The following is a 9,462-nucleotide window of genomic DNA, read 5'->3' as shown; positions in this document are numbered from 1 at the left end:
AATGCTGTGGCTTCACAGCTCACAGCAACCTCCAACTCCTGCACTCAAGTGAGTCTCCTGCCTCAGCCTCCCAAGTAGCTGGGACCACAGGCGCCCATCACAACACCTGGGCTAATTTTTGGTTGCAGCTGTCATTGTTGTTTGGCGGGTCCGGGCTGGATTTGAACGCGCCACCTTAGGTGTATGTGGCTGGAGCCTTAGCCACTTGAGCCACAGGCGTGAAGCCAGTTGTTTTTTTCTTTAGCCCAGCATTTAAACTATAAAATTTTATTTTGCTCACTTGTTATAGCCCAATAAAGACTTCTAAAAATTTCAGCATTGTCATGGTCTTGCCACAGCTCTGTATCCAACAGGCAAATGATCGTGGCTGTATCCGACAGTCAGATAATTCTGTTTTTAAGGTTCTGACATGTGTCCTAGACTATCTTCTTATTTCCTACAAATTCTCATTCAGCATGGGTCCTCACTAAGCAACCCCTGCTCTGTGAGACTCCCTCCCATTTCCACTGTCCTCACTACCCAACCATCTTGTACCCAGTGTTCAATTATGCCACTTCAAAATAAGCCCTCAAGCCTCAATTTCCTCACCTACAAAATGGAGATACCTTCTGCCCTAGTTATTTTATGGAATGGCTAGAAGACTGAATGACATCGTAAGAAAGCCATAAAGTGTAATATCTGTATCATGTGTGATTATTACTTGCACGTATACTATCTCAATTCTTAATCAGATACTGCCTTGTTATTCAATGTTCCTCATGTGAGGCTGACATACTTTTTAAGTTCCTTGGGGAAAGAGATAGTGATAAAGACTAGTTGAATATTACCCTTAGCTCGAAGCACAGGAAATGGAAGAGTCTGCAGTCAGTAAATATTTGCTGAATTCATATATGAATGAATGGACAAACAATGGGGTATAAGAGAGATGGAAGATAAGACTGGAGCAAGGGAGGAGGAATGTGATTAAAGAATAGGAACAAGACATTCTGGGAGTAGGGGGAGGGGAGAGGGAGATTCTCTGCCAGTTTAGAGAAAACTGAACTTAGAAACTAGAGTCTATAAAGGATTGGTAGATTGAGGGAGAAAGGGAGGGTGTGGCCAGGATTAGGGCACCAAGGGAAAAGAAATGCAAGATATGAATACAGGCAGAACAAAGAACTATCTTTAATGAATGGATGGACTTGGATCAGAAGAGAAAGCAGTCAAAATTACGTTCCTACCAAGCTGAGGCCCAGAGAACTTGTCTTGCTGGAGCTCTTGATCAGTTCAGCTCCCTCTTAGAAGCTTACTCCCTTAATTTAGCAGCTGCTCATTCCTGACCTATTTTACCTTCTCCATAACTTCAACCCCACCTCAAGAACTATCACTCAGAATTCTTCCTTGTCTTATCCCTGCTTCCTACTCAGTTCAGGACCTCGTCCCATGCCAAAAGCCCTGTGTCAATAATCCCCACCCTATCCTGGTATGGGGAGCCAGGGTCCAGAGAGCTGAGCACAGCTTTAGGCCTCTTATGACTGAGTTCATACTTAGCAGCTATGAGCCTAGGATGCCCACCTATTCTTGATTTCATCGTCCCTACCACATGCAATTCAGTGTGCTTCTCTCTGTATTCTAGATTCTAATTTGATCCAAAGGCTTTTGGGGTCAAAGCTGGACTTGGGTCTATTTCAGAAGCAGCCTGGAGGGATGACTCTTCTTTGGTAGGGGCCAGCCAGAGCACTAACTAAGGAGCCAGATATACAGGCAGCACCAGGCCCTTGCCACTGCCCAGGGCTGAGGTTAGTAAATGATCTCCCCACCATAGCCCCACAGCACTGACTAGGGAAGTGAAGGGTTCCCTACTTTAGAAACTGTCCGGCTGAGTTTCCCAACCTTTACACCTCCCTCCCCAGCTCTGTGTTTATTGTATAGACTGACTCAAGATGACCTCAGGGTGATGCTTTATGTCCTCATATCCACCTGTTCCTGTTAAGGTCAGGCCTCCTCATGAGGTCTGGCTCATCACAAATCATTGATTTTAGTGGGATCTGAGCCCAGGATAAGCTCAGGAGATGTCTGTAACCTTTGGGGTAGGGGAGAGACTAGAACAGGCTCTGGAAGACTATTACCAAGAGCTCTGGGACACCTATGGCAGTGCCTCTCTGGTCAGAGGTTATCTTTGTTTTTTATATCAGGAGCTGTCTATCCTGAAACAGAGTGAACGGCATTCTCTCTTAAGGTTGAGGGAAAACAGGCTTTCATCTATTCCCTGGAGATAAAAGCTTGATGGATGTTGGGACTATAACACAGTGTGTGTCTGAATGAGTTACAGAGAACGCCTCATATGCTCAGGGAAACCCCGGGTTGAGAACCTCTCCCTCCCAAATAAAACATTGTGTCAGTGCCAGCTAGACTATCCTTTCCTACCTTGCCACAAAGTATACCTAATCCCAAAGGGCTGTCTTTGGAAATGGGAGAAGGAGCCTAAATGGGAAGTGCTAAGTGCAGGACCAAACGTTCCTATCTTCTTGTCTGAAAAGACAAGATACTGGGAGGAAAAGAGTTGCAAAGAGATGTGACCTGGTCTTATCTTCCAAAGTCCTGGGCCTAAAATATGCTGGGGATAGGGTCCACTTGACTGGGATAAAGAACTTACCTACTTTCCTACCCTTTCCCAGTTCTTTTTTCTTTTTCTTTTTCTTTTTTTTTTTTTTGTCGAGACAGAGTCTCAGTGCCGTGGTGTCACACAGCTCACAGCGAACTCCCAACTCGTGGGCTTAGGCGATTCTCTTGCCTCAGCTTCTCAAGTAGCTGAGACCACAGGCGCCTGCTATAACCCCGGCTATTTTTTGTTGCAGTTTAGCCCGGAGCCCAGTTTGAACCCGCCACCCTTGGTATATGAGGCCGGCGCCCTAGCCACTGAGCCAAAGGCGCCACCAACCCCCTTTCCCAGTTCTGCTGGAAGTCTAGAGCTGGAACAAAGTGAAGCCAATGGCATTCCAGGCAATGGGATCTACTCACCTCAAGCCCATGCCTAGATGCTTTATTATGTTGCTTAGGGAGAGATTGTTAGCGTGAAAGGGTTTCCTCTTCTCTGTAAACTCATGAGCCAGGCAGATGCGCCAGCCAAAAGGAGGCACCTGATACCCCCTAGCTTTACCCTCATAGGAAGCCATGAGGTGCCCAGAGTCCTCCGGATTGCAGTAGCCGGGCTCATTTTGAGGTCGGTTGTCCTTGGGGTTCTCGCAGTCGGTAACATGCACAGCCTCAGTGCCTCTGGTATCTTCAGGGCAATAAACCCATGGACGCCCTTTGGCACAGCTGATCTGCTCCGAAACTGGGACGTCGGTTCCCATGTTCCTTGAATCCTGTATCCCCACGACCTCGATCGCCCCAGGTGCCGAGCCCTGGGATACAAAGTACAAGACAGCCTAATATAGATGAGGGTGCGGGTTGTTGTTAGGTGCCGTTCCGGAGGGACAGGTGATGGAGAAGGCTGAGGTGAGCTGGTGTGTATTTGTGGAGGCGAGGAGCTCTCGCTTCGGCGTCGGTGGCGACAGCAATGAACCCTCCTTCTGTAGTCTCTGTAGGTTCTGGGCGGGAAGGGTCGGACCTCAACGTCATTGGGCCGCAGTGATTAGTTCGCCCCGCCAAAGTGCGGCTGGGCCCGCAGAGAGGGGAGGAGTCGCAGGACCAGCCGGCAAGGCAGCACCGCCCCCGGGACCGGCCCACCAGGCACCGCCCAGGGGACCTCGCGGCGGCCTTGGCCGGGTTCCCGGGCCGCGGCACCAGGAGGCCCCCCAGGGTTGGGGTCGGGTGCCACTGGCTGGTGTCAGGGACAGGGCCCGCGCCCAGGTGCCAGCCCGTGGGAAGGTGACCCAAGACACCGGGCTGTCCCAAGCCCTTTCCGGTCCGGCCAGACGGGCGCTTCCGGCCGGAAGGGGCTCTGGAGAGGGGTGGGGGACCGAAGGGAAGTCCCGCCTCCGTCGCGCCGTCTCCGCTGCAGCGCCGCCACACATCGAGCCCGGTCCCGGAGGGGCGGGCAGGTGAGGGCCTTGGTGTGCCGGTCCCTCGGATTGGACTGTGCCAGGTGAAGGGCTGCCGCGGTCTTGGGCTGGCACGTGGTACCTTGAAGGAAGGGGACGCAGAGGCCAGCCTGGAAGCTCCGGGGACGGTGGGTGTGACTCCGCGCTGAGGGGGTGGGGGTTTGGGCCTCCACCAGGTGGGGCTGAGTCAGCGGCCCCAGGTCCCTCCCTCGCGCCTGCTAGCTCTGAGTATCCAGCCGCTTTCCTCTGGTACCGTGGTGCTGACCGCCCCCTCCTCAGTCCTCACCCCAGGTGGCTTGCCTCAGACACTCATTGACATAGTGCTGACCACCTGTCCCCTCTTGTTTCCTTATAGATCTGATTCCCGAGCTGCCATGATTGAAGTGGTAGCAGAGTTGAGCCGGGGTCCGGTATTTCTGGCGGGGGAGGCACTGGAGTGTGTGGTGACCGTCACCAACCCTCTTCCTCCCACGGCTACTTCTGCATCCAGGTGGGGATGCTGGTACTGAAGGCACTGGCCCTTCTGGGAGTAAGCCTGGTATCTCTGGTGCTATGACACAGCCCCTGTTGTCCTGTAGCTACACCATCATCTTCTTGCTCATTGTACCCACACTGAAGGAGATGGCAATTTGACAGAGGATGTGGATGACATAACTGTCCATGCTCCTCTCCCCACCCCCATTCCTCTTTTTACCCATAGTCTACTTCTCTGCTTACTGATATCTCTTTGGGTTCTGGATTTCCTGATCACTAAGACAGCCACCTAACGTCATTCATCTCATCAGACATTGGGGTATGGAGTTTGGGAAAGCATTTGTGAGGTCAAGAACTTACCCTCTGATGCCTCCTTTTCCTCTTCCTGCAGTGAGGCTCTGGCCTGGGCCAGTGCCCAAATCCACTGCCAGTTCCATGCCAGTGAGAGTCGAGTAGCACTGCCTCCCCCTGACTCTAGTCAGCCAGATGTCCAGCCTGACAGCCAGACTGTCTTTCTGCCACACCGAGGTTAGAGATGGGGCATTTGTTTTAGGAGGAGGTTGGTGTTACTGTCATGCACAAATGAAGTTTTAAATTGTCCTTGTGTGTTGTTTTAGTCCCTGTCACGTGGGGAATGTGGAGAAAGGTGGCTACTACTTTCTTAGTATAAGTGTGTCTTCCCATTTTACAACAGGAAAAGGAGGGTTGGCAGGTTTTCACTGTCCCCACCTGATGTGTTAACCTTTCCACTCCTGGACAACAGGGTCATTAATTGCAGTCTTTCTTGCCTATTTTAGGTGAGAGGGGTCAGTGCATCCTTTCTACTCCACCAAAAATTCTGTTCTGTGACCTGAGGCTAGACCCTGGAGAATCCAAATCATGTGAGTGACTGTCCCCATCCCTGAATTGCCTTCTAAGTCTCCTGGAGGGAGGACTCCTCTGACTGCCGCTGGCTACCCTGACTACTACTTCCCAACCAGACTCCTACAGTGAAGTGCTGCCCATAGAGGGACCACCCTCCTTTCGGGGTCAGTCAGTCAAGTATGTCTACAAACTGACCATTGGCTGCCAGCGTGTCAACTCACCCATCACTTTACTCAGGGTCCCTTTGAGGGTCCTGGTGCTGACTGGTAAGTAAGGGTTCCTAGAGGGAAGGGCTTGGGAAGAATCTTGCCAAAGCAGAAATTGTCTTAGAGGGCTTAAAGGGGTACGGGGAAGCTTCCTGGTCTCAGTGAAGGTGCTAGGGAGTTGGGAGGACAGGGAGGGTTCTAGAGAATAGGTTGAGATACATACCTTAGCCATGACTCCCTTTACCTTCTGCTCTCTGAGGTTGCAATCTAAATCTCTAATCTCGGTTTCCTCTCAGCATTATCTCTCCACTCATTCTCTCTGTAGGCCTTCAGGATGTCCACTTTCCACAGGATGAGGCTGTAGCCCCATCTAGTCCATTCTTGGAGGAGGATGAAGGTGGGAAGAAGGATTCATGGCTAGCTGAGTTGGCTGGGGAGCGCCTCATGGCTGCCACGTCCTGCCGCAGCCTCCGTGAGAACCTTTTCAGAGTTTGCCCCCTAACCTTCCTCTCAGAAATAGAGACTCCTAATTGCCACATACTTCTGCCAATCCACTGATATCTCAGCCCTGATTATAAAGAAAAGCTCTACCTTTTGGCCTCTGGTGTCTAGTCCTAGACGTTCTCCAGTGAAGACTCCAGGCTTATGGTGTCCCATTCTCCCCAGATCTATACAATATCAGTGATGGCCAAGGGAAAGTTGGGACTTTTGGCATCTTCAAATCTGTGTACAGACTCGGCGAGGACGTGGTGGGGACCTTAAACTTAGGGGAAGGAACTGTAGCTTGTTTACAGGTGAGAAGGGAGCAAAGCTTTTGGGGTGCTGGCCCTATAGGGCTAGGGTGGAAGGACAAGGGCCTGTGTAAAGAAGGGTGGTATGTGGACGTGAATAGAGGGATCACAGCCTTCTTCTCATATTCTTTGGTTAAACAGTCTGAGGTTAGAGTGCCCTCTTACCTATAGTCAGCACTTCTGTATGCCTGTTAGCGTGCACCTCTTTTCTTATTCCCAGTTTTCAGTAAGTTTACAGACTGAGGAGCGTGTACAGCCTGAGTACCAGCGGCGCCGTGGGACAGGGGGTGTCCCCTCTGTGTCCCATGTGACTCATGCCCGGCACCAGGAGTCCTGCTTGCATACAACCAGAACCAGCTTCTCCCTCCCCATCCCTCTCAGCTCCACTCCAGGCTTCTGTACAGCCATTGGTAAGACACTGATGGTTATTGGAGAATGAAAGGGGAACAGTAAAATGGTGTGCTTGAGTAGAGTAATGGATCCTTGTTTCTAATATACTCCCAGACCTACTGTCATCTATCCTCTGACCCTTAACACTCTCTCATACTTTCAACCTCTACCCCTATTTCTTAGATACATTGACCCTTAAACCCTTCACAACTTTGCAGAACTCCTTCCCCACCCTACCTGCCGGGACCTTGTGATGGTATTAATCTCTGATTCCATAGTATGTGTATTTCAAGCTACCTAGTCTTGACTGTCCCATTCTTGGGCAATTAGGTACTTGACACTATTTTCCTTGGTGGTTAACATTTCTTCAGAAAAGCCCTTGATTGTAGCTCTGTTTCCTGTCTTTTCCCTATCTTCCTGAATACAGGGTTTGTTTTTTTTCTTATTCATTAACCCTATCCTGTCATTGGCTTTTACTCCTTCCCACTGGCTTCTAATTCCTTTCATCTTTTTCCTCCACAGTGTCCCTGAAGTGGCGATTGCATTTTGAATTTGTAACATCCCGAGAACCAGGATTAGTACTCCTTCCCCCTGTGGAACAGCCTGAACCTACCACCTGGACAGGTCCTGAGCAAGTACCTGTAGACACCTTCAGCTGGGACCTCCCCATCAAGGTCCTGCCTACAAGCCCCACCCTGGCCTCATATGCCGCCCCAGGCCCCAGCACCAGCACCATAACCATCTGAAACTGGCCTGTTTGCCTACCCTGGCACTGGTTTTTTCATCATACTGAGAACACACCTGAACTCTCATAATGCTTTTTCCACCTAGGGCCCAATGGCATGCACAATAAGAGGCAGGCTTTCAGCTGTAGCATTTATTTATTCAGAATAAATTGGCAGCTGCTAGTGGTTTCCCTGGAAATGGCAGTAGCAGTGAGCAGTCAGCAGATGAGTGATCAGTTGAGTTTAGCTGGAATGGGGAGTAGGAGCCCCAGAAACAGGAGTATTGGCTGAGCCCCACTCTGGGTCAGGCCCTCCCCCTTTGCAGGGCAGCCGAGGGTCAGATTTTTGCACCAGAGAGAACTGGCATGTTCCTGCCTCCTGACGTACCTCACAACCAGCGGGAAAGTCGATGGGATGCTGGGACCTGGGGAACCAAGGATAGGGGAAGGAGTTAGCACAGAGAAAATCCATCTTTATCCCTGTCCCACATTTCCTCTCTCATAGCCTCCTCCCATATCTTCATCTGGTGACTCTTTGGTCACCCCAACCAAGCTCTCACCAGCCATATATGGACTCTCTGCTTCCTAACAAGATTTTCCCTTCGGATCCACCCAGGCTCCCTTGCTTTGTAGCCTGGAGCCTCATCTTTCACACTCTTTTTGGTACCTTCAGCTGACCAATCTCATGCTGCTCCTCAGTTCTTTCTCACTCACATCATAGCAGTCTCATCACTCTCTGGCCACTCACATCAGAGTCATTCCCTCTGGCTATCCTTGGTCACTCACATCAGAGTCATTCCCTCTGGCCATCCTTGGTCACTCACGTGTCACAGCAGCCCACACCAACAGGATGCAGACAGGTGCAGTGGAAACAGTCCTTGCGGAGCCAAGACTCACCCAGGGTAAAGTATTTCCCTTCATAGTGACAGGGGGCTAGGGAAGAACAGAAAATGTTAGTGGGTGTGGCATTCGTGGTGGCAGCAGACTCTAATCTGGGGTGTTAGGGAGTAAGTGCACAGTACCACCATATTGAGTTCTGTTTATGGCTGGAGGGAGTCTGGGTATTCTGACAAAGGGATCATCTCTAAAGCCTGCCTTCCTCCCCCACCTCCCATCCTTTCCTAACGCCTAACCCCATTTTACCTTGAGCTTGGAAGTAGCACTTGCTGTGGACTCCTGGGTGCTGTAGGAGTAGAGATATCACCAAGCACATGATCTCCCAGCCACCTAGGATCCCCTTGGCCCGTCCAGCCCAGAGTGTCCGGAGGGCCATTTCTGCTGCACAGCCCTCTCAAACCCTTCTTGGCTTCTGTTCAGAATACTCTGGTCTTGTACCCTTGTCTTTGCTTTGCTCCTTGAGTCTTAGTTTCTTCCTCCCCTGGGCTCCTGTCTCACACTATCTCTGTGCCCTCTGCTCTCACAGGCTGGGCATGTTTATAAAGTGAGGACCCTGGCCCCCTGCTGAGTAGAGCTGGAAAAGCTGTAACTCTGTTTCCTGAGGTGAGGGCATGAAAACAAGAGATCTAGCTTTAACAAGCTGTGAGAGCTGATTCATGCCCCAGCACAGCTAGAGGGAGGGCTGTGGCCATGGAAGGGGCATTGGACTGGGCACTTTCCCAGCAAGGAGGTGGGAGGGGGTGAGGCCCCCCAGGTGGTCCCCAGATCTCTTCCCTGACCTGGAGAGAAGGAAGCATTCCATCTTCCTTCTCCACTCCCCCCACTACCACCACCAGTGGTGTGTGTGCTGGGATCCTTGCCTGGACCGGAGGGAGGCATTTCCTGGGGATGGCTAATCCTGTGCCCCAGCCAAACCCAGAAGTTGCAGTAGGTGCAAGAGCCAGGGGCTCCGGGAGAGTGAGCAGGCACCTGGAATAGAGAATGTGTTTCTCTCAGACCCTGGGGCAGGATTTCCCTGATGTACCTTAAAAATAGGGCAGCCTTCAGAGATAGTGGGGTGCGTTTTTTTTCTCTTTTCTCCAGGCACCCCG

General features: G+C 51.1%; 3 protein-coding genes across 4 annotated transcripts in view; 1 reads left to right on the top strand and 2 right to left on the bottom strand.

Annotated features, from left to right (window-relative positions):
- Positions 1 to 3,899, bottom strand: part of GBA2 (glucosylceramidase beta 2) — a 13,810-nt gene extending 9,911 nt beyond the window's left edge. Inside the window, exon 1 of the mRNA XM_012811674.2 lies at positions 3,001 to 3,899. Within this exon, the coding sequence (XP_012667128.1) occupies positions 3,001 to 3,335 (335 nt within the window). The 5' untranslated portion in view covers positions 3,336 to 3,899. The remainder of the gene's footprint in view (positions 1 to 3,000) is intronic.
- A 91-nt stretch (positions 3,900 to 3,990) lies between these two features.
- Positions 3,991 to 7,696, top strand: RGP1 (RGP1 homolog, RAB6A GEF complex partner 1). 2 transcript variants are annotated; one of them, XM_012811694.1, is made up of 9 exons: positions 3,991 to 4,025; positions 4,381 to 4,515; positions 4,891 to 5,027; positions 5,297 to 5,380; positions 5,480 to 5,629; positions 5,895 to 6,041; positions 6,236 to 6,363; positions 6,581 to 6,770; positions 7,273 to 7,696. In XM_012811694.1, exons 2-9 carry the CDS (start codon positions 4,400 to 4,402, stop codon positions 7,494 to 7,496), a joined length of 1,176 nt encoding a protein of 391 aa, XP_012667148.1. In that variant the 5' UTR covers positions 3,991 to 4,025; positions 4,381 to 4,399; the 3' UTR covers positions 7,497 to 7,696. The 2 variants fall into 2 exon arrangements, with proteins under 2 accessions (XP_012667148.1, XP_023375135.1); XM_023519367.1 differs by lacking the exon at positions 3,991 to 4,025 and adding an exon at positions 4,049 to 4,153.
- MSMP (microseminoprotein, prostate associated) lies at positions 7,619 to 8,747 on the bottom strand. Its single transcript, XM_003800234.3, has 3 exons — positions 8,618 to 8,747; positions 8,299 to 8,407; positions 7,619 to 7,899 (listed from the first exon to the last, which is right to left on the bottom strand). Exons 1-3 carry the CDS (start codon positions 8,745 to 8,747, stop codon positions 7,719 to 7,721), a joined length of 420 nt encoding a protein of 139 aa, XP_003800282.1. The 3' UTR covers positions 7,619 to 7,718.
- Between the last annotated feature and the right edge of the window lie 715 nt (positions 8,748 to 9,462).

The sequence above is a fragment of the Otolemur garnettii genome, unplaced genomic scaffold (genome assembly GCF_000181295.1).
Source record: "Otolemur garnettii isolate 467f Iridium unplaced genomic scaffold, OtoGar3 scaffold00172, whole genome shotgun sequence".
Taxonomy (NCBI): Eukaryota; Metazoa; Chordata; class Mammalia; order Primates; family Galagidae; genus Otolemur; species Otolemur garnettii.
The sequence above is the reverse complement of the archived record's forward strand: the minus strand, read 5'-3'. Positions and strand labels throughout refer to the sequence as shown.

Coding starts and splice junctions, on each gene's coding strand:
- RGP1 (XM_012811694.1), top strand. CDS start 4,400: ATGATTGAAGTGGTAGCAGAGTTGAGCCGGGGTCCGGTATTTCTGGCG. Junction 5,028..5,296: donor TGTCTTTCTGCCACACCGAG/GTTAGAGATGGG, acceptor TGCCTATTTTAG/GTGAGAGGGGTCAGTGCATC. Junction 5,381..5,479: donor CCCTGGAGAATCCAAATCAT/GTGAGTGACTGT, acceptor CTTCCCAACCAG/ACTCCTACAGTGAAGTGCTG.
- MSMP (XM_003800234.3), bottom strand. CDS start 8,747: ATGGCCCTCCGGACACTCTGGGCTGGACGGGCCAAGGGGATCCTAGGT. Junction 8,408..8,617: donor GTGCTACTTCCAAGCTCAAG/GTAAAATGGGGT, acceptor GTTCTTCCCTAG/CCCCCTGTCACTATGAAGGG. Junction 7,900..8,298: donor GGTGTGGGCTGCTGTGACAC/GTGAGTGACCAA, acceptor TTGGTTCCCCAG/GTCCCAGCATCCCATCGACT.